Consider the following 23,916-nt stretch of genomic DNA (forward strand, 5'->3'; position numbering starts at 1 on the left):
GGATCCATGAGTATTACCGTGCAAATTGTCCATGACTATTTTCATTAATTTTTTCTATTACATCCTATGTGTTTTTAAGCGATGAATTTTTATGTATGCTGGTGCAGAAGTTGTCAACAGCTTGTTTTGAGTTTTCTTTTCATTCTTGAAGCTCTTATTTGGTCAAATAAAGTGCACGAACATGGTGATGGACAATTTGCACTGTAAAACTCATGGATCCCACTGTACAATGCAAGAGAAGAAGATAATAAAAGTAGTCACGGACAATTTGCCGTGCAATAATTGCTCATTGATTTAAATACTGCTGAATGCCAAATGCGTCGCTACTGGGTGGATAAGAGTGGGCCCATCCTAAAGTTGTCTCAGCATGAGATCCTTTTCACAATCTTGCCACAATCGCATAATTAATTAATTAATATCTTGATTACTATTCGTGTCCTTAATTAAAATGAAAGGTGAGCTATCGTGAGCTAACGGATGAGCAAAAAATTGTACATATTCGTTGCTCAGAAATACTTTTTTAATGTGTGGCAATTTTATCTTGATATCAAGCCACAATCGCCACAATTAATTAAATATATTGATTAATAATAAATTGCTAATCTTAAATAAACTGTGTGTGCTTTCATGTGCTAACGATGTGTCAACGTTTGAAATATAATTTAGTAATTTTTAATATGTGGCGATTTCCACTTGACATACGTGCTTCAGGGGTTTCATTGACAATTGACATACTAGACTCGCGAATCCAACCCCTATTTTAGCGCCAACTTTCGAGCTGGGAACTGTTTACATAGCTGGAATCTCTCTTTTTCTTTCCTTTCTTCTGGAGGGGACATATGTTTCTCATCACTGGTTGACCACATCTCTTTCCTGGGAGAGGGCGAGAAAATTTAGCATTATGCTTATGAGAGAATTATTTTGCTTGTCCTCTTGCAAATATCAAACTTCGGATCGCACAGAAACATATACGAATGGAAGGAGGAGAGGTTGATGCTTTGACTGTCGAGCGGAGAAGTCGAAACTTGCATTTGATTAGCGGTAACTTGAGTTTGAAGTTGTTGCTTTTTTTTTCTCCATAAGGAATGCACGGGATTCTGAAAATTCTTATTCGTCATATTTTTACAGGTCGTATCCAGCTTAATAATAAACTTTACAAACCGCTTCGACTTGCCACATGTGGATAAATTCATACTCTCTTGTACCACGGCGTTTCTCTTCAGTAGCATTGCCCATTTCGAAGATATTCAAATAAATGCACACATGGTGCGTAACTGTATCTCCTCACCTTAAGCTGTTGCCTCGAAATATGTGCCGCTAAAATTGTCTATATTCAAAATCTTTCTTGAACCGATAGAAGACGATATGACTAGTAGAACCGATTGTGTTAAACTATAGACTGCGTAGATCCGTATGAAGTGTGTAATGGCACTGAAGTTTAACGTTTCATTTTCTTTCTATGTTAGCACACTGTACAATGGTTCGGACCCCACTTTAAACTGTAGGTCCAGTCCCGATTAGCCTACGTGTGCATCAAGTGGACTTGAAACAATAATTCAATGAATCAATCAATCTATCTATCTATGTTACTATAGTAACGCGTATACGTCTACTACTCTTTTAAATATTTCATTCAGGGCCTCCAAGATGGCGCAGTGGTAGCGTCGTCGCCTTATAATGAAGGGGTCCCGGGTTTGATTCCCGGTGGAGACACATAGTGGTTCGGATCGGATCCAACTTTAAACTGTCGGTCCAGTCCCGATTAGCCTTACTGTGCATAAAGTGGACTTAAAACACCAACTCAATCTTTTAAATATTTATTGTGTCACAGACAACATTATTTATAAGGGAAATCCATTATCTAAACTAATTTCACTCCCGATTAAAAATTACGCCAGACCCGACTATCAGTGACGTCAAATTTCTTACTCGTCGGATCGAGAGGATGGACCGTCCTAAGAGGGTTGCCAACAACATGGGGACATGAAACATAGAAAACTCAACAGTTTTGAGTTTTTATGTCTAATGAACGAACGGGATTGAATCTCTCATTTTGTCAATTTGATTTAATTTCTTTATATACTACCGTTAAAATTGTCAATACAGAAATTACAACACTTTACGCTGAAGTAAGGAGCTTTAAATACTAGGCAAAACTGATGATTGTGAAAGGGGGGGGGGGGGAATTAAAGAAACTTTGTGTACAAGCACAAATAAGTTGGAGTAATGAGATGTAAAGAATGAATTGTATAGGGTAGTGCAGGGGTGGATTTGGGAACAGGAGTAGAAGGGAAAATTGATTGATAGGGGCAATACGCGATATAGTTGACTGATTGATTCATTTAGTCAGGAACGTCTATTCTAGGCTAGCTATGCTATCTGCGAAGCCTGAAGCGTAGAGAATAAAATACAGGAGAAAAAATCGATCGAAAATTGTAAATAAAATTAATCATATCAGTGAGATGATCATGGTGTTTCTGGAGTTGGTAATCTGATTTCTTATGAGTTGGCAACCTGATTTCCTATGAGTTGGCAACCTGATTTCCTATGAGTTGGCAACCTGATTTCCTATGAGTTGGCAACCTGATTACTTATGAGTTGGTAACCAGATTTCCTATGAGTTGGCAACCTGATTTCCTATGAGTTGGCAACCTGATTTCCTATGAGTTGGCAACCTGATTTCCTATGAGTTGGCAACCTGATTTCCTATGAGTTGGCAACCTGATTACTTATGAGTTGGTAACCAGATTTCCTATGAGTTGGCAACCTGATTTCCTATGAGTTGGCAACCTGATGTCCTATGAGTTGGCAACCTGATGTCCTATGAGTTGGCAATCTGATTTCCTATGAGTTGGCAACCTGATTTCCTACGAGTTGACAACCTGATTTCCTACGAGTTGACAACCTGATTTCTTGAGTTGGCAACCTGATTTCCTATGAGTTGGCAACCTGATTTCCTATGAGTTGGCAACCTAATTTCCTATGAGTTGACAACCTGATTTCCTATGAGTTGGTAACCTGATTTCTTATGAGTTGGCAACCTGATTACTTATGAGTTGGTAACCAGATTTCCTATGAGTTGACAACCTGATGTCCTATGAGTTGGCAACCCGATTTCTTGAGTTGGCAACCTGATTTCCTATGAGTTGGCAACCTAATTTCCTATGAGTTGACAACCTGATTTCCTATGATTTGATTTTTTTTTATGATTTGATTTAGTTTATTTTACTTCGCGTTTTGTGCCTCTTGGCTAATTTGCGAAGATGGGGATGAGTGATGAAATGATGAAATTGATGAATGGACATTCACAAACAACCAAGCCCGACCGGGATTCGAACCCGGAACCCTTGACGTCGCAGCGCGATGTGCTAACCACTCGGCCACAGGGTCGGGCTGATTTCCTATGAGTTGGCAATCTGATTTCCTATGAGTTGGTAACCTGATTTCTTATGAGTTGGCAACCTGATTACTTATGAGTTGGTAACCAGATTTCCTATGAGTTGACAACCTGATGTCCTATGAGTTGGCAACCTGATTTCTTGAGTTGGCAACCTGATTTCCTATGAGTTGGCAACCTGATTTCCTATGAGTTGGCAACCTGATTTCCTATGAGTTGACAACCTGATTTCTTAGTAGTTACTAAACTTATTTCTATTCATAGCCTAGGAGCACGTGACATTGTGAGATATCCCAGACCTTGGACTCAGTATACGACACTGGATTTGGTGTTTTAAGTCCACTTTGTGCATAGTAAGGCTAATCGAGACTGGACCTACAGTTTAAAGTGGAATCCGAACCACTGTGTGCCAGGTATCGACCCCTTGACTACAAGGCGATGACGCCAACGGGGGGGGGGGGGGGGGGGCTACGCGATATAGTGTAAGACATTAAGAAACAGAAAATTCTGGCGCAATGTCGCAAAGAAACGTCAGCAATAATGTACACTTGTGAGGAACTACGTGGACCAAAATATAGATCGGAATTAGCCTGGTTCAGACTGGGGGATGGGCACAAGTTGAACTCAAAGATGAGGATGGAAGCCAAGAATATACGTTATGCTCCGAGGAAGAGACGAAACATTCTCCTCCATTGAAAAGAAACAGGACAGGCAAGAAAAAAATATTATGGAATATGACTAGTATAGAGAGGATAAGGAAAACCGTTATGAGGAGGAACGCAAATAAGCAATGTGGGAACTTTCCTGCATTACGTGTGGACAAAGAGAGCAAATAAACTAATAGAAAGATGTACAGTGAAAAGGGGCTATTAAAATTTCTGAGACTCAATTAAGAAGTTAGTGAAAATAGTGAATGTGAAAGACGGAAGTTCTTTCCTTGTACGGTATCTAAATTAATAGGATATAAGCACACCTATGATCAAATACTATAGAATAGAAGAAACTGAGCAAAGAAAAGAAGAAAATGAACCGAATATTAAAATGGAAACTGTTTAACAAAGACGAGATACATATCAAGATGTGAAGGGTAATGTGAAATGATCCGATGCTAAACACCATTTTCACGATTAGCGCAAAGGAACAGCAAAGCGACGCAAAAATAAGAAATATATGAAGCATTCAAATCATTAACTTTGAGAAAATTCATGTTCGTGCCGATCTGCGTGGCGAAGTGGTTAGCACAGCGCGCTATGACGCCAGGGTCCCAGGTTCGAATCTCGTTGTTTGTCCTGACTGAAAAAGTAGAGATTTGATTGTAATTGATATGAGGTTGATGTGTGTGGAAAACTGCTGCTTAGGAGTTTTCCATTTAGAAAGAAGTGGTCCCGGGTTCGAATCCAGGCCTGGACAAAGACGCTCTTTGTGAGTGTCCATCAATTTCATCATATCAAAACCCATCCCCATCGTCGCGATTAGTCAAAAGAAGAAAAGCGACGCTAAATAACAAAAAAGAATAGACATCACTGTTTATTTTGTGTTGCTTTTTTTTAAAAAAAATTATAGCACCTTTTCAGATTTTAGTGCCAATAAATGTATTTCCCTAATTATGAATGCTGTTTACTGATGCCGCTTCGTCCCTTTGGGAGCTTCAGAGCTTCTCATTCAGTCTCCAGAGAGTCTTTACAGGCCCGCCGCAGTGAGTCAGTGGCATAGAGGAAGAACATCCGTCGCTTACGCGTAAATCCGGTCTGTTTGCCCGCAGCCACCTCGGGTGACAGTTGAGGAGCGCTCCCCGCTCTCGTACGCAGTCCTTCGCCCGCCCGAGATGGATTGGCCAGCCGCTGCCACAGCTCGGCGCAAGAGTCACGCGGTCGCTCCTTGCTCGAGAAACGATGGCGGGGGAGGGCGAATTGACAGCTGACATGAGCGGCGGAAGATGTGGTCGATTGTGTTTTGGCAGTGTCCTCGGAGAGAGCGCTACCGTATGACGAAAAATCCCCCCCAAAACCCGTCGCTGTAACAAACCAAGCTCTGCGGAAGTGCTTGTGACGAATTAATCTTATTTTGTTAATTTATTTACACCCCTAACGCTCAGGAAGACACGAAATTTGTACCCTACTGGATAGCTGTGTGCCTTGAAGGTAAGGAAGTTTGTACTGCATGATTGTTATCCCTTAAGTTCAGGAACGATACGGATTTGTGACTTACTGAATGTTTGTGTGCCCCTGACACTGGGAATTTGTGCCTTACTGGATAATTGTGTGCCCATAACGTTCAGGAAATCTGGGGTTTGTGCCTTAGTGGATAACTGTGTGCCCCAACACTCAGGAAGAATGGGGATTTGTGGCTTAGTTGATACTTGTGTGCCCCCAATGCTCAGGAAGACTGGGGATTTGTGTCTTAGTGGATAATTATGTGTCCCTAACGTTAAGGAAAACTGAGGTTTGTGCCTTAATGAATAAGTTTACGCCCCTATCGTTCAGGAAGACTAAGAATTTGTTCCTTAATGGGTAATCTTGCGATTCTATCGCTCAGGAAGACTGGGAAATGTGTGATAATTGTGTTCCCCCAACGCTCAGGAAGATTCTGCGCCCCTGTTGCTCAGGAAGACTGAAAGAATTGTGCCTTACTGGATAATTGTGTGTCTCAGGAAGATCACTTGAAATTTGTGTTTGTTTATTTAAAAAAGTATGTGCGAAATTTCTAGAAAATGCTGAGTGTTAATAACCCCATTGAGACTGACCCACCAACCCCTTTTAGTGGGAGGCGCGACGTAGTAATGAGTCTCATAAATATGTTCCTGGGGATGATAAATTAGGAAGTGATTAAGGAAGATGTTTGATTTTTCCACGAGAAACCAACGTTCCCCGTGCATAACTCATCAAGCGCGTGTGTGTATGTGTGCGGAGAGGATAATAGCGCCGAAGTGTCATTAGGATAAGCAAAGCTTTAATCATTTCCTCCACGTCGCGGAGCATCATCATCCCATAGCGAACCATGCTTCACGTGTGAGCGTATGTGCACATGAGGGGTCAAGACCAGCCTGTTGCAGCATGACCCGACAGCCATAAACCATCGATACACGCGAGACGACCCACAAACACGCTGTTCCTCGTAATTACAACCCGTACCCTGCCGATCGTGACCCCGCACTCCGTAATTATCGGGTCAAATCGGTAAACGTGCAGACTTTTGATTCTCTTCCACCCACCCCTTTACCTTGATCCCCCCTCTCTCCCCCGTACGCTGGAATGCAGCATCGGGTCCCCCCTTCTCCCTTTTCAAGGTTTTATCCCAGGATTTCTTCCTCTAAATCTGATTCTTGGACATTTTAGTCCCTCGCGGTGCTTCTTGGCGGACGCGCAGACCTGGGAGGCAACACCCATTTTTGTCGACAGGCAATTAAAAGAAACTGTCGCTCGCACGAGCCACGATTTGCTCCAAAAAAAACACAGATCTGTTCTTTGACACACTAAGCAGCACACTCTCTCTCTCTGTTTCTCTTCGGTCCAGTAGCCAAACCCTTCGGTGTGTGTTTTAGTATTTGTGTGCCTCTGACACTCAGAAAGACTGCGGGTTTGTGCCTCAGTGGATAACAGTGTGAGTATTGTTGAAGAAGACTGGAGATTTGAGCTTTAGTGGATAATTGTGTGCCCCTAACGTTCAGGAAGACTGGGAATTTGTGCCTTATTGGATAATATTGTGTGCCCCTAACGTTCAGAAAAAAAACAACTGGAGATTTGTGCATTAGTGGATAACTGTGTAACTTACGCTCAGGAAGACTGGGAATTTGTTCCTTACTGGATAATGGTGTACCTCTGACACTTAGAAAGACTACAGGTTTGTGCCTCAGTGTATAACTGTGTGAGTATTGCTCAGCAAAACTGGAGATTTGAGCTTTAGTGGATAATTGTGTGCCCCTAACGTTCAGGAAGACTGGCGATTTGTGCCTTAGTGGATAACTGTGTGGCTCTATCTTTCAGGAAGACTGGTGGCTTGTGCCTTACTGGATAATTGTGTACCCCTAACGCTCAGGAAGACTTGGAGTTTGTGCTTTAGTGGTCAATTGTGTTCCCTAAATCTCAGAAAGGTTGGGGGAATTGTGCCTTACTGGATAACTGTGTTAGTGAATGAAACTCGCCGAGACACAGCAACCTACACCGACATGTGGAACGATGTCGCCTCCCCTACTTCCGGACGAGACGTACGAGGGGACGCTCCGACAGCCGGACGGTCCGGACAGGGACACCGGAAGCGAGGACGACGTCCCTGAATACACGGACAGCTCAGAGGAAGAGGCTCGGATCAAGGAAATCCTCGCTCTGAGGACCACAATGCGCCTCTACGACGATTTCCTCAGCCGGTATCGCATCAAACCCGAATTCTTCTGCCGCTACCGCGAGAAGGTCGCCCTCCAGAAAACGCTGGACAGTCTGATGGCCAGGTCGCTGCATCGGGCCAAAGTGCGATCGAAGCTCAAGGGCGGACAGAGGGCGAGGACCAAGAAGCAGGCGTCCCAGATTCGTATAGAGAGGGCGGAGGCGTCCAGGCGACATACGGGATACGACTCCGTTGGAGCATCTTTGGGTGAGTACAGCCATCGCTATCTTTATTAGTGTCATTGTCACTTGTTACCTGGTCGCAAAATCACCACTTCTTGCATATATTTAAATGTGGATCTTTTCAGGATGTTGACTGTGTTAAGAGGTTAAAAAGACGTCGATATGTCATTGATTGAAAGACACAACCTTTACTCATGGCATTATAACAATCATTGAATTTGGTTTCGAAAGTAAAAGGTACCAACTTCAAAACATAATGAAAAGTTTTACAATTTCAGAAAGGAATCCAGCATTTATGAATGAATGGATATATGTATTCACAGTGGTAGAAAGAACTAAAACTAATTCAGGCTCAGCCCCTTTTTCCATTTTGCAAATGCGGTCTAACAAAGCTATGGATCCAACTGATATAAAGCTACACATTTTGAAATGTAATCTTAAACCATTTAATTTATTAATTAACACAAGATTGGATTAAAAGTAATTTATCCTTGTGCCGAAGTGGCCTTCTTAATGAAGGCTCTACCAGAAACAACATGAATAAGTATACTACACATTCTAATATATGGCAGACTACCATATCGCCACAGATTTTAAAATTCGGTTAGCAACACTGCGAAAATTTATAATTGCATGCTTATTATTTTGATTTAATGATACACGTGAGCGGAAAACACGCAATCATTAAAAAACACATACTGTAAAAGAGGTAATGGAAATTTCCATAACATATACGAACTCGAAATATTAAAAAATGGATAATCTATTGAACTGAATTTGAAAATTCAGGCGCCAGGTCAATATTTTCAGGAGCCCTGTATTTTTCTACCCCTGGCATATATCGAGAAGCAGTATGCGTGTGTGTGTCCAGACATCAGAGCTTAGAAGCAGTTTCGTAAAATATGTACAGCTGTGGCAACCCTTCATTAGTGGTGTTAATGAACGATAACGCAGTGAAGAATTGTAAAAACAATCCATTAAAGTACTATTAAACTTGAGGTAACTTTTTGCAATGTGGTTTTGCATTTCAGACTTATGTAGGATGTCGGTCGCTCAGAAAAGAAATCCTAATCTGACAAAATTTTATCATATCCTGCAATTGCAGAATTACAATCTCTTTAATTGACGCCATGATCTTTGCAGACGCTTGTGGAATTTTGAACGTCGTGGAAAAAGCGGCCCGTTGCGAAATCAAAGTCCTGTTTCGAAAACAAAAACATTTAATTCCCTTCGCTGATTGAACGTCGACGGAGGATGAAGCCGTGTAGTTGTGATCTAACACGAGGACTTTGTCTTTTCTGGCGAGTCGTGCAATTACTTATCCAGAGCCTAGTTTGAATGACGTCACGAAAGGTCTTATCGGAAAATTTCAGGTACGCAGGAATACGAACCGAGATTGCGTAGACACTTTAATATATGAATAAGATATGTGTAGTTGTCCTTACAACTGTGATAAATTGGGTGTCTATTTCGCCATGGTGAGCTGAGGACAATAACCTTGTTCAGAGTTGTATGTGTGTGTGTGTGTACAACGAGTCAGGTCTGGCTGTACCAGTATATTCAATTAAAGGAAGTATAGAAGAGGATAAACTTCATAAATTCCTTTTCCCACGTTTACATACATTTTAAAGCGATTCCACTTTCCTAAAAGAAGTGAATTCAAATTGTGTCATTACTAGAGCCCGGATGTTCAGGCACTGAAAAGTATTAAAAATGGCAGGCAAAAAGGCAACGAAAAATTTTGAAAAAGGCAGTGTGTGTCGAAAAAAAGGCAGTCAAGTTTCAGAAAGAGGCAGTGAAAATTGAAGAACAGGCATTAAAAATTGAAGAGAAGGACTTAAATTCTTCTTATATCTTAAAAATGTATTTAGAAATAATAATTTGAATAACAAGGGTTATTGAAAAACGAAATCAAATTGAAGAAGAGAAATATAACTTTGCCGGAATCACAAAAGAGGCAAAAATGTTTGAAAAAGGCAGCGTAAGGTGAAATAGGCAAAAAAAGGCAACATAATGCCTTTTCGGAATGACAAAAGAGGCAAAAAAGGCAAAAATGTTTGAAATAGGCAAATAAAAAGGCAACATAAAGTATTCTTCAGAATGTTAAGAACCTTCGGATTGGTGTACTTTTGTGTTCAATTTTTGTCTACCAGCGTCGGAAACGAATAGGAATTTTGCCTAAAATCCGGGTTGTAGTCATTACAATACCAATAGTAACAAAATGTAATATTTAAGTAGGGTTATTGGCTTGGCGTTTTCTTTTCCCCCCGGACAGGTCTTATATTTGAATCTTGCGTCTGGCGTCATAGAGAAATTTGGAAAAAAAAATACATATAAATGTCCTATAATTTTGAGTATCAGGTAATTTGCAATTAGAAAATGCCCCTTTCATATGAAGGAACACAAAATTACAGGAAATTTGAGAAAAAATTGGTTTTTAGTAGTGTGATTGAAAAGGAGTGTTATTGATTATAATTGTGGGAGGGGGGTTGTACTCAATGTTTGTTTTAAGTTCATTTTATGCATAGATAGGCTAATTGGGACTGATTGCAAAGTTTAAAATGCGATTACATGCACCACGTGCCTCCGGCAGGAACCAGACGTCTCCTTGATTACGAAGCGACAGCGTTACCATTGGGGAAGTAACGTTTTGTACTCAAGAATTCCTTTTAAAAAGCGCATTATTTTGTAACTGAAGAAGTGTTAATTTCATATTATTTGCGTACATTTTCTAGAATTATATTTTGAAGGAGTGTGTTCCATGTGTTGCTTTAGTTATGAGGTAACTCATCTTCCCACTAAAATTATCATGAAGCACTACAATTATCATTTTATACCTTAAAAATTAGTTCTAATACTCAAGAATATTGACAAAGTTATATTATATATATATATATATATATATATATATCGACTTAGAAATTAGAAATATAGATTGGTTGGTTGATTTGGTGTTTTAAGTCCACTTTATGCACAGTAAGGCAGACCTACAGCTTAAAGTGGGATCCGAAGCACTATGTGCCTCCACCGGGTATCGACCCCGGGACCCCTTGATTACAAGGCGACGACGCTACCATTAGAAATATAGAATAAGGGAAAGAAGGTCCAGAGGGGAAGAAATTATGCTAAATTTTCTTATAGAAAGCGATAGCAAAGGAGAATCTCTTCAATTGGCAGAAACGTCCTGAAATCTTACGTTACGTAAGACTTCAAGTATTTTCTGCCAAACAGATTTTCATCGGATAACACGTGGTCAATCCACCGAGTCCCATTGTAGCTCTCTATTTCTTTCTAACTCCTAATTGTTCTATCTATTGAATTTTTCAACAGGAAGCTCTACTTAATATGTCCTATCATTTTTAGCTGTTCAGCCATCATGTCTCAAAGTATTTCTCAAATACACCTAAATATGCCTATGGTTTTCATTCTAATATCGAAATCTCCCAGGAATGTGGTGGCTGTGCAGAGCCTTGCCAACACCTGAATGGTACACGGCAGAGATGTCTCGTTGGTGTCATTGTTAAAGTTGGTCTTCAGTCGGACTTATGTTGTGATACACCATCCAGGACTAGACCTACAGTTCAAAATGAGATCCGAGATAATGTGCAATGTTCTTCCAGCATATAGTTTAACTGCGGTTGAATTGTCATTTTTCTTGTTCTACGTTGCTATTCCGGTGACGAGAAAGGTTAGGCGATGTGTGACAGAGAAACAACACAGCGTGCCAAGATACGAGCATTGCCGGGTTCGAATCTCAGTCTGGGCACGGGTGTTCTTCAGGGTGCGAAATCATTTAAGACTGGTGGGGGGAGAAAGATCTTAATGTACAACCCCCCTCCCCCACAAACATACATATAAATTATACAATATACATATTTATAATGTTATTAAAAGTGAAAATAAATTACTAAATTAAATTACTAAATTAGTAATTAAAAATAGTATTATTATTAATTACACACAAAGAAATAAATTTGTTACTTTTATGTATATCAGATATTATAAAGTAGCAAACTACGTCCTTTACTAATTGGTTAAAGATGTTCAGAAATTATGAAATAGTTGAATGTTTTATTATGTGCAAGTTTTTATGTAGTTTTTGCTTTATGTTATTATAAATCAATCAGATTTCATAGTTATTATTGTTTTGCATTCTTGTTTTTTGTGCGTATTGATGTAGATTTGTTAATGATCTCTTGAGAGACAAAGCATTGAACCCTCACAACTACACTAATTTGTGTATGCATTCGATATTATTCTTAGTACAGTATATTTGAAATTAAAAGTAATTGCTTATCCTTTGTTTGTTGTAACAAAAACTCTCCCCCCCGGAAAGTTTTGGTCGGGGGGATTTTTGAGGCCAGGATTGTTGGTGGGGGGAATCCCCCCAGGATTTCGAACACTGGTGTTCTTTGTGAGTGTCCCTTCACCAATTTCATGATATCATCAGTCATCCTCATAGCCAAAAGTGGAAGAAAAGCGACGTAAAATAACAATTCAAGTAATCAATGACAGGAGCACAGAAAGTAACTTCTATGTAGTGATTTACCTCCCCCTCCCAATAGTAATTTTTGACGCTAAATGAACCATCATAATCAGTGGATACAAACTATGAGGACTTAAGCGTGGCAGAAATTTAGCGAGGATTGGCCTGGTTGAGGCCGGGGATGGACACAAGTCAAACTCAAACAAGAGGGCGGTAACGCTGATAGGCCGCTACGCTGTAAGAAAGAGACGAAATTTCACATTCTCCTCAAGTGCAAAGAAGAATTGGAGGCAAGACGAAAATAGGTGAAAAAATTGATTTAATTTACTTGAGAGGTTGAGGGGAATGAAAGTGGGTGAAAGGGATTTATTAAACTTCTGAAAACAACTAACTAATACATCAATGATAAAAGGAAAGCTGTAGTGAAGCGAGGAAAGTATAAGATAGTATACTAGTTGTATACTATTGTATAATAGTTGTGAACTCGTAAAAAACTAAGCGGTGAAGGCAAAGACAAGGAGGGGTTATAATAAAATGCACTATTTTGGGCAAGGTGTGCTCATACGTAAAACAAATCCTCTTATATTCTATAAAGACCTTACGCCTCCAGCAGTGATGTGCGTCTACGCGTAAACAACGATAGTCTACATTCTACACGTAGACTACTTTATACACGTAGATTACGTAATCTATGTAAACAACATGGCAAAAGGTGATAACTTAGCAAAGGGCGCCCTGGAATTAAAATAAAATTATATTGTGTATCAATTGCTGATGTGTGAGGAGAAATTTCATACTCTTTCTTCCAAATTCGAACAATTTCTCACCTAGGAAGAAACCTAATATAGGAAATATTCAAGTGCTTTATGGGAAAAAGACCACTCTTGCCTCACGACTGCCATCTGTTGTTGTTTTTTGCATACTATTATATTCTTCCATAGTTGATAATAGAAGAGAAGAGAAATTTTGTTGTAAATAGGATTCTTTTCATTTCGTTAGGAACCAGTATAGTTGAAAATTTCACTTTCCTTTCATGAAACACTTGAAAATTAATTTTAATGCACTTTAGATTGTCTACGTAATCTATGTAAACTACAACCCAATGTAATCTACGCGTAGATTACGTGTAGACAACGAATGTAGACGTAAACTTATAGTCTACGGCACATCACTGGCCTCCAGATGGAAAATTCAGGATGTTGAGAATAGACACGTGCGCAGAATGAGACTCGAACCCAGAACTTAGGTTGGCGAGATCGTTCCCCACAAGACGACCTGCAGCAGCAATCCTTCCACCATTGGCAACCCAGGCGTGTCCGCAAACAAGCCGAAGATTCATAGCGACATTTAGTGAAAAATTAACACAAAATTTAGCTCCGTTTGATGAAGGAGATGCTCGTGTCGGAGTTGCAGATCTGGTTCTGCCGGTTGGCGTACATGTCGCTGCAGCCTCCCCGTCCCATCTGCCCCACGCGTTAATTGCACGTTTTGTAATATTCCGGTTTTCGCCCGGAATTCTTTTTTTTTCAATTCCCAGCATGCGATGCGCTCAGAGTCACACATCCTGGATCTTAATTGGGATCGCACTATGTTTTATGATCACGTGGTTCCGGATTCAACTATACTTCCATCCCAGGTGCTTTGAGCTCGTAAGGAATGTCCACGACTGGATGAAAATGAATGCAACGGCACGATAAATGGATGCAACACTAAAAGATACGTGAACAGAAGTTATGTTACAGCATAATCGTCGCACATTTTATGTCAATCTTTGTTTTTTAAAAAAAAGTGCCTACGTTACCGGTACAAAACTGTCGTTGGTGCAAGATTAGGATGCAAGAATTTCCAGGATTTCTCGTGAATATTTCGATTCCCGGTGGGAGCCCCCAAAATTTCGTCGCTGATACAGTATCGTAAAGTCGTAAAGCCGGCCCCAGTAACAGAGTGGTTAGCACATCGCGCTACGACGCCAGGGGTCCCGAGTTCGAATCCCGGACTGGGCATGGATGTTTGTGTGTGTCCATTCATGAATTTCATCACATCATCACTCATCCCCATCTTCGTAAATTAGCCAAAAGTGGCACAAAGAGCGAAGTAAAATAAAAGCAAATCAATGAACCAGCATCGTAAGAACAATTGGGGAGCTACTTGAAAAAAAGAAGTAGCGGCTCCGGTCTCGAAAGCCAGAAAACATCGACGATGGGACCATGGCCACCCTATGAAAAGTCGCTCTGGCAGGCCCTTGCCCTTCGATGGCTGTTGTGCCACGGAATTTATTCTTTTGGGTTAAAACTGAATAGCCAAAATCGACGAACATCATTCCTACCTGACAGTTTATCGATTTTTTTTTTCTGTCTGAAAAGAGAAACAAACTAGTTGTTATTGTTCTGTAAATTATAGTCGAAGTATTACACTTGAGAATATTTTCTAGTGTTCCGAAGTACGAACTTACAACATTTAATGTTCTGTGTCCGCAGATTCTACACACCATCGTTGGTTTCGTTATCTGACGCATCGAGGAAACGATTACTCGATGAAAGGCTGCAAACCAATTCTTGGACAGGAAAAGCAGGGTGCGACGATTATGCAGTGAAATACGGTATATTCGTTAAGGTTTTGAATATCTCACGCAGCCACCCTAGCTTTGGCATCTTGATCCAGTCCGACTATGTTAGTCACGACCATCGACCCGAGTGCGCATGCGCCAATTCGACGAGTGCAGTGGAAACACAGGGGTGATGGCTGAAATTGGAGCGCAGAAGGGGAAGGAAGTTCCGTGAAAACCAACTCTGTTCCACTTTGAAAGGGTTATTGCTAGTTATAATAGCAATCGCACTCGCAAACATCCAAAAGCAAGCCACAATAAAAGAACCGAATGCATACAAGCGAAATACGTACTAACATGAAACTTGCAGCGCCACTTCACTCAAGTTTCTGCCTACCTTAGATTCGTCCACTTGAGGTAGGAGCATTTTCGATACCGCACTCGAGTCCCTGGCCATGGATGTTGCTTCGTGAGTGTCCATTCATTCTCATCTATTAGATTCACCTAAAAAGAAGAATAAAAAACAACGTAGTGAAAGAACGTGTTTCGTGAGAATTATTTTACGAGTTGAACATCGCTTTGTTTACAAGCACGAACTTCGTTAGCGGGGGAAGAGGGAGAACGTGCCGCATTTTTATAATCCAGAAAATATATTATGTATACCATATCATACAGATAACGACACTTCTGTTTACAATTACCAGCAAATTCTGTTAATATAATTAAGCCATGTTTTCATAATAAAAACACAGATAGAGGGTAGAAACGTTACATGTAAAGTGTTTTTAAATCGTGCCTTGGTCAGCAATTTAGTGTTTTCAAATTACTATGTATGGAATACGCATTCGAAACTATATAACGGCACTATAGTATTCCAAATATTGATACCAACGAGCACTGACATAATTTGAAAAGTTATGTTTTCAACGAAACTTGCCTATCGTGCCTTGTTCCAAGCGTGCAGTTATTCTGCTCTGTCTCCCCACCATTCCTCTATTTTACTGTTCTCCGTCCTACAACGTTTATCTCTATATCCTTTGGTTATCCATCTTACCATCTCGCCAATACCCTATCTTTCACCTTTTCCTTTGTTTTTCATTATTTAGCCATTATTGCCACCTTCATTCTCTGCATACCTTGTCCTGAGTCCAGAGTCTTATATTCTTATTCTTTCTGTTCTCTCTTAGTTCCTTCTTGAAATTCTATCCTCATGTATCCACGTTTTGTTAGCTCCTCTGGTCTTGCCTTTGATGCTGTTCAAGAATATACTTTCTTCTGCCTGTACTTTCCTTCATTTCCTCCTTAATGTCCAGTTTTTGTCCACGTTTCCAACTCATAAGTCACAATGGGTTATTATCTTCAGTGCAATTATTCTTTTCTCCACTCACTGGTGACGGGAATGGTAAGGAAATAAGTGAAAGTTATTCTGTGACAGGATGGATTGCATTTGGTCTGAGAATTTGTTAATTAAGTGTAGTTGCATAATATGTCAAGATGGATGTATTGCTGTTATATAGAGTGACGGATTTCTTTATTACTTTTGGACTAGAGAAAATGAGGTATGGGCTACTTTCATTTGGGTGCCTACAATTCTGTCTGTGCTCTATGTATCAATTCATTCTTGCGCTTCTCACGTCGTTTTACACAAAACCATAATATCATCTGCAAATATCATACTTTTCATTTTCCCTTTTAATTTGCTTTGACTTTGTTGACTACCTTCACGACAACATTAAATAGTGTTATCGTCAACACGATCTGTTACTATGTTTCAACCCATTCTTCAAGTTGAACCAAAGCGTTCTTCTGACCTACATAACTGATATTTCTTGTTTGTCTATGGGTCCATTCCATGTCAATTCAACCAGACCAAGGTACCCATGATCTCAGATTTTGATGAAACTTGGCTCATTTAATCCTTCCATGGTGGTGAGAAACCACATAATTTTTCTTGTATTTAACTTGCCTGATTTCATTTTTATAGACCCTCAAACTTTCAGTGATTCATCCTTTCTTCCATTTCCAGAGCCTCCAAGTGTCTTAGAAAAAAATCTCCCTTATAAATTATTCAATCTTTTTGAAACATCACAACAATTTTAACCAAACAATAAGGATTCTAAAAGAATATATGCCAGCATATCACACTTATATTTTAGTACACTAATAAATTAATAAAAATATTATATGATTTTTTTCTTGCCGAAATCATGGTTTACTAAAATTTGAATTATCATTGAAAGGGAAAGGTGCAACGTCAACACAAGTATTTTTAAAATGAACTTAGATATATGATCTAACTTACCCAGAAATAAAATTGATGGCTTTTTCATTTTTCTGAAAATATGACAACTTATTTCTCAAAATGTTTAAAAATGGCTACTGGATTTTATATTTTTCAAATTAACTCAAAATCTAATCTAATCCCAAACGCCCTTTTTTTTTGTTAAATTCATATTGGATAGATAAAATATTGGTGTACACGTTCAAAATAACATGAGAAAGCAGTAGCCTACTACATGCATCATCCCAACGTTTCAAAGCGGGAGGAAAGAAATCTGTTTTAACTATAAGGTGCTTTTTCATTTTATTTAAATTAAATTAAATTTTGTGTTCAACAAACACATGCACATTTACATTCATTTTATGCAGTGTTGAGAGTTATTCTTGAACGTATATTTTTGTGCGCTAAAATAAAATCTATTGTGGGTGCAATCAGATATTGTACAGACAGGTGTATATTTGTACAGTGAGTATCGTCAAGGTCATAAGTAATCTTTGATAAGAAATATGGAATATTATGTTGTGGGCAATTCCATTGTGACGGGTATGACATTCAGACAAATTTACATTCTTTTCCTTAGAATCTTCAAATATGTAACTCTATCAACTCATGTAATTTCATTTAACTTGATGAAAGTTATTTAATTTCAGAATGTTTCCCCTCCATCTCAATTTTCAGCTACAGAAATTACTTTTTTATAATTGTGAGGGGTGTGACACTTCTGAGACTTGACTTTAGGACCTCCATCAGTCTTTCAGAAAAGAAAGTGTGAAATGTATGGGTTTACTGAAACAAATTTTATTTTATTGTCACAAAGTAAACTTTACTAGACATTTAGATGCTTTTAGTTTCTAAAATGTTTACTACATACTTTTATTATAAACATTTTTTGCTGTGAGGGGTGTGACAAATTTTGTGACGGATGTGACATCATGCACATGTAGGATTATGGAACAATGCAAAGGCTATGAAAATGATCATAAATAGATTCTTCCAACTAAGGTTTGTTTCAGAAATGAAGTAGGATACTTCAGAGCTTAAGACATAAAAACTATAAATGATACAATTACAACGAAATCAGAATTAATTTAGTTTACGTATGGTATAATACACTATCATAATGGAACTAAATTAGCGGAAGCACCACACATAAAATACCACTTCTACCATAAAAAGTAATAGGTTTGAAACAATATGTTATTTAAAAGTCATGAAACTAATGCTTATATTAATAATTCCAAATTCTGCATAGTTAGGGTTATTGAAGTGTGCCCTGATATGAGTGGACCTCCATGAGTGTTGGAAAAATAGCAGTTGAAAGACACTGGCTAATGAAAATTAGGAAAAACACCTCATTCCCTTTAATTTCATATATAATAAGTGATATTTTCAATAAAAATGAATTAACCTTGTTTGTCTATTTTCACATGGCTCTTGTGCATTTAATATGTTCGAGGCGAATTTGTATTCATATAAGTTTCTCCTTTTGTATCAACAGTTTTTAATATTAATTTACTTAATAAATTGTGACATTGGCAGTAAAATGTGAGCATTCGGGATTCGAAATACTAAAGTGATCTAAAATATTTCTGCATTCTTAATTACAGTAATCATAGCGATGTTGTAGTTCAAATTCCAAGTAGTTGTACTATATTGTAATATGGGTCCTACACAATGAACTGGAAAAGCAAACTATGTGAATGGCATTATTATGTATCACTAGATCACATATTTTTATAGCTTTTTCCACACGCGATCTGCAAATAATAGCAACAATAAATGAAGTTTTAATGTTACGCTACTGTAATTGAATCATTATCATTCTTTATATCATCCAGTTCAAACTAAATTAGTAGGTTGCATAACCACTATGAGGTTTCTTCATCTGACGATGGTATTATTTAGAACTGAATGGTTACAAGATTACACAGAGAAACATGTTTGTTTGGATTAACCAAAAAAAATGGTACTGGTGAACAATTCGTTTGTTTAAATAGGCATCCACCAAACAATTGTTCACCAGTACAAAAAGATTTGGTCAAGTTATATTTGTTTGTCGTAAACAATTTTTTGGTTACCAAAACCAAATATCATTTTGGTAAATCTAACAAAATGTAGACCATTTGTTTAGGAAAACCAAATAATTTAGTCAAAATTACCTTCTTACCAAATGTTTTTATTTAAGGTTACCAAACGATTTGTTAAATAATTTATTCAAAATTACTCAATCTGGTTAATTTTAGCTAGGCTGCATAGTTTGTACAAAACAACCGATCATAAAATACACATTTAGAATGATCAGAATAGAAAGTTCACATAATCCTATAGCCCAATATTGGGCCTTGGCTTACCTCCCACGTCGGCCACAAGGGGGCAGAAAGTTCACATGCACTACCCGTTTTTGGAGCGTTTTTCTTTCTTTTTTCGCCACAATTAGCTCATAGTTATATAGTCTGGAATCAAAAAGGTTGGTCATGGGAGATTCACTTTTATTCACTGCACTACATTTGCTTTTCTATCTTGTAGCTTTAATGTTCATACATCATTCGAAGGATGTTAAAGCACAAGTTCTCACTATGACTACAATCAAATGTACTATTACTTGTTGTACAAAACTTATGTTTCTTCTACACATTATTGGCAGTACCATCTAGTGGCTGTTGTAGGAAACATCAGTATACAGTATGTATATCCTGAGCTTTTTTTCAGGATGTTAGGTTACACAACAACATGAAGACTCGCCTCGAGTAGCCTAATTATCTACCTACACGAGTTTCACTTTTCGACAAGGGACTTTCATACTACACTCGACGAAACTAGACAATCGTTATTTCAAATTCGAAAGCACGCTCACGCACATATAGTAAATTTAACTAAACGATTGTTTCTCTTTACTTACATATGTATTATTTTGTTTACGAGCACCATATTTCGTCTGACCAATTTTTTTGGTATTCTTAAACAAAATGCTTAGTAATTACAAGAAACATTTGGTTATCGGAAACAAAAAGCATAACTAAACAGCTCAACCAAACGTTTTTGGTAATTCCAAACAAACCAGTTTTTTTCTGTGTATGTGTGTATTTATAATTGTAATAAACATATTCTAACTATAATCCTTATTATTTATTGAAATAAAGTAAACAAATAATTGGTAACCTTTACTAAATTACTAATAGAACTTGTATCTGGTGAACGATCATTTGTTTTACTCCTACTTAAACAAATATTTGGATCCGAGAATCTATTTTTTTGTTTTCCCACACAAGCATGTTCTCTCTATGATTTTAATGGTCAATAATATAATTGAATAAATGTTGGAAGCAATATATTTGATTGAAATTCCTTCGCCAGAAAGTTCACGCGTTTTTCTTAGAAATATGCAGTGGGCACAATTAAACGTTTTGGTAAAAAAGACTGCTTATGAAGAATTCTACTTTCGTTTTCCAAATATTTTACTCCTTTTTTTTTAAAAAAAAATCGTTTTCTAGATATCTGACACCTTTCCTTTAGAAAATGAGTTTTCCAATGTCCGCCTTATGTTCTTGTAAATAGGATATTCTTAATGTTCATAGAGACAACGCGGGCAGGGAGTTTGACATAGCTTCTTTACCCGATGCTTTCAGCTAAAATAAATATTTAAGATTTGCTATACACAATTACTCCGTCGCATACTTTCGTGCAATTCCGTATGCGATCCTCATGCTCCTCCTAGTTGTATTCTCACCATGCCGCCACCGGAACTTCTACGATGCATGTGTTTGTCAACTACAACTACACGGGAGTATATCGCAGCTATTGTCCTGTCCGGTTGTATATTTTATTGCTTCCTCGAGGACCTTTTTCCTCCGCTAAAACGCCGATTCGGGTAATCTGTCTTCTATGGCTATCACTAAATCTTTCTGACTGCAAAAGACCAAGACGGTAGTTTTTCATAGATTCTCGCACTGTTTGATATTCTCAATGGGGTTAGTTCATTGGACGGATGAGTTTTGAAGTTCACTCAAATGTTTTTACACTGAAAAAAAAGTTTGAATTAGGCAAGGCATCAGTTGTATGAACAATAACCTACATATAAGGTATGCCCAAATGAAAAGGAGACTACGGTTATATCTAAAGAATATTATATTACAGAATATTTACATTACATAATATGTGAATTACAGTTAATGTGTAACATGATACCTACACATAACTGCCATTGATATTTATGCACTGATCCCAGCGCGTAGAAAAGGAGTGGATGGCTTCAGTGTATAAACTCCTGGGTTGCTTACGGATCCAGTTTTCCAAGGTGTTCTGCCTTCCTTGTCACAGGTTGTCACACTTGTTTTAAGGGGTCGAAGATATGGGAGTCACAAGGGGAAATATCGGGGCTGTACGGAGGATGTGTGAGGACTTCCCATTGAAATGTTCCCAGTAGGTCGAAGGTCTTCTTGGCCACATGTGGCCTAGCGTTGTCCTGGAGCTCTCCACCTTCTGCGTCTCTGACAGATGCTTGGGCACCTATTGTGCACAAACTTTGCCATAACTCTTTTGTGGATTATGTGTTGTACAGTTCAGCAGCAATTTCACGTGTGGTGATCCGACGATTGTGACGAGAGATTATCCACAGCAGCAATCGTGGCAGGGTTCATGACAACGTGCACTTTGCCTTGGTGCTTTCGCATAACGCTGACACCAACGGAATATGGTGCAACCTGCGAGACACTACTCTCCGTAAAAGTCCTTCATCCTGCGATAAATTTGTGAAACATGCTCGCCTTCTGCGTGAAGAAATTGGATTACAGCTGATCTGGAGGAATCCATAACAGCAGGCGAAGCCGTTCGCTACACTTGCAAACTGGGACAAGCACTGCACCATCTATCGGCAAACACATTTACGTTTATCGATTAGATACAACGCCGCTACAGCAATGGTCTCCTTTTAATTTGGGCATACCTATTATATGCAAAAGCTTTGATTGATTGATTTGTTTTATTTTGCTGCCCTTTTCTGCCACTTTTAGATAAGCGCGAAGATGAGGATGAAACTGATTAAAGGACAATTACAAACGCATATGGACAGTACACAACACAAGTCTGCGAGTCCATATGGGAGAGCCTCGCTATGCCATATCCCGGGGATCTCTGGAGCAAGGGCAGAGAAAGAGAGCGAATGGACGGAGCTGTAGCACCACACGCTGCTGCAAAGGCTGGTAACTCCAGTAGCTTTTCCTCCGCAATCCCGTTCACTCGCACGTGTTCAATTGTCGAGCCGTCTCACGTCACTACTTGCGCAGAGACATGTTTTCGTTCGCCCGCTCCAGAGATTCTCGGGACAGAGTAGAGTCTATAAATACAATGCAAATACACATAACATCTACCCCTCTTGAGGAATTTTTGGGCGGGGGAGCCAGAAAATACTTTGTCTCACTAAAGTCTGAATGATTGATTTTACTTCGCTTTTTGTGCCACTTTTGGCTAATTTGCGAAGATGGGAATGAGTGATGATATAATGAAATTGATGAATGGACACTCACAAACACCCATGCCCAGGCCAGGATTCGAACCCGGGACCCCTGGCGTCGTAGCGCGATGTGATAACCACCGCCACCGGGGCCCGGCTAAAGTCTGAATGAAAACATGATAACAGACAATCAAAATTACTATATTAAATTGTACACTTTGGGAAGAATGTAAAAACAGTTATCCAGCATGTTGATAGTATTTGTGATTTTACAATAGTTTCGAAAGTTGTATTATGGGAGGTATTAGTTGTTTCAAACCAGTGGCGGCGATTAGGGGGGGCGAAGGGGGCAGTTGCGCCCCACTTTTTTCCACTTTTGCCCCTGCACTATGCTAAACCTTATCTAACTAGGGAAAGTAAACTGTCTTCCCCCCCAGATTTGGCATCTTGTCCCCCTTAGTTTTGGAACCCAAATTAAAGTCTTAATTGTGGTTCTTTTAGGGGAAATAAAGTACGGGGTGAGAGAAAGACGTTTTTCACATTAAAATGAACTTGGGTAACATGTAAGCAGAATATGTTCTTCTCCTTCGTTTCAGTTGTTGCTTTAAGTCGACTTTATGAGCATAAAGGCAAATTTGGACTGGACCTACAGTTTGAAGTGGGATCCAAACCACTATGTAAGTGCCTGCACCGGGTATCGAACCCGGGAACCCTTGATTACAAGGGTAGGTCCTCCTGCACTTATAATCGTAATCGCAAAGGCTAACCGGAATAATGATTCCGTGTCAAGTTTTGTCCCCTATAAAAATACTATACTCTGTCCCGTCTGTCTTTGGAGCAAGGGAACGAAAAGAAGTCCCCGCGCAAGTAGTGACGCGAGACGGATCGATCAATGAACACGTGAGAGGGAACGGGATTGCGTGGATGGGAGAAGAGCGACAGGAGTTGCTAGCCTTCGCAGCAGCGTGTACTGCTTCGCTCTGCCCACTCGTCCCCCCCTTTCCCCCTCTTTGCAGCTATAGATATAGCCGGGACAGAGTATACAAGATTTTTGGAAGCATTTGTGCTATCAAAAATGTTAAAGGAAATGAATCCGTCTAATGCGGACCATATTCCTTAGTAGAAGTGATAGAATATGAAAATCCATACGTTCCTACCTGCTTCATGCATTTTGCACTAAATTTTCAAACCTGTAG

General features: G+C 39.1%; 1 protein-coding gene across 2 annotated transcripts in view; it reads left to right on the forward strand.

Annotated features, from left to right (window-relative positions):
* Positions 1-7,497: 7,497 nt before the first annotated feature.
* The window catches only part of dachs (unconventional myosin-IXb-like dachs), a 349,926-nt gene continuing 333,507 nt past the window's right edge, over positions 7,498-23,916 (forward strand). For both annotated transcript variants that reach the window (XM_083136514.1, XM_083136515.1), the window contains exon 1: positions 7,498-7,984. In XM_083136514.1, coding sequence (XP_082992640.1) covers positions 7,528-7,984 — 457 coding nt within the window. In that variant the 5' untranslated portion in view covers positions 7,498-7,527. The remainder of the gene's footprint in view (positions 7,985-23,916) is intronic.

This window comes from Lepisma saccharinum, chromosome 15, assembly GCF_977018435.1.
Source record: "Lepisma saccharinum chromosome 15, izLepSacc3.1, whole genome shotgun sequence".
NCBI classification, from domain to species: domain Eukaryota; kingdom Metazoa; phylum Arthropoda; class Insecta; order Zygentoma; family Lepismatidae; genus Lepisma; species Lepisma saccharinum.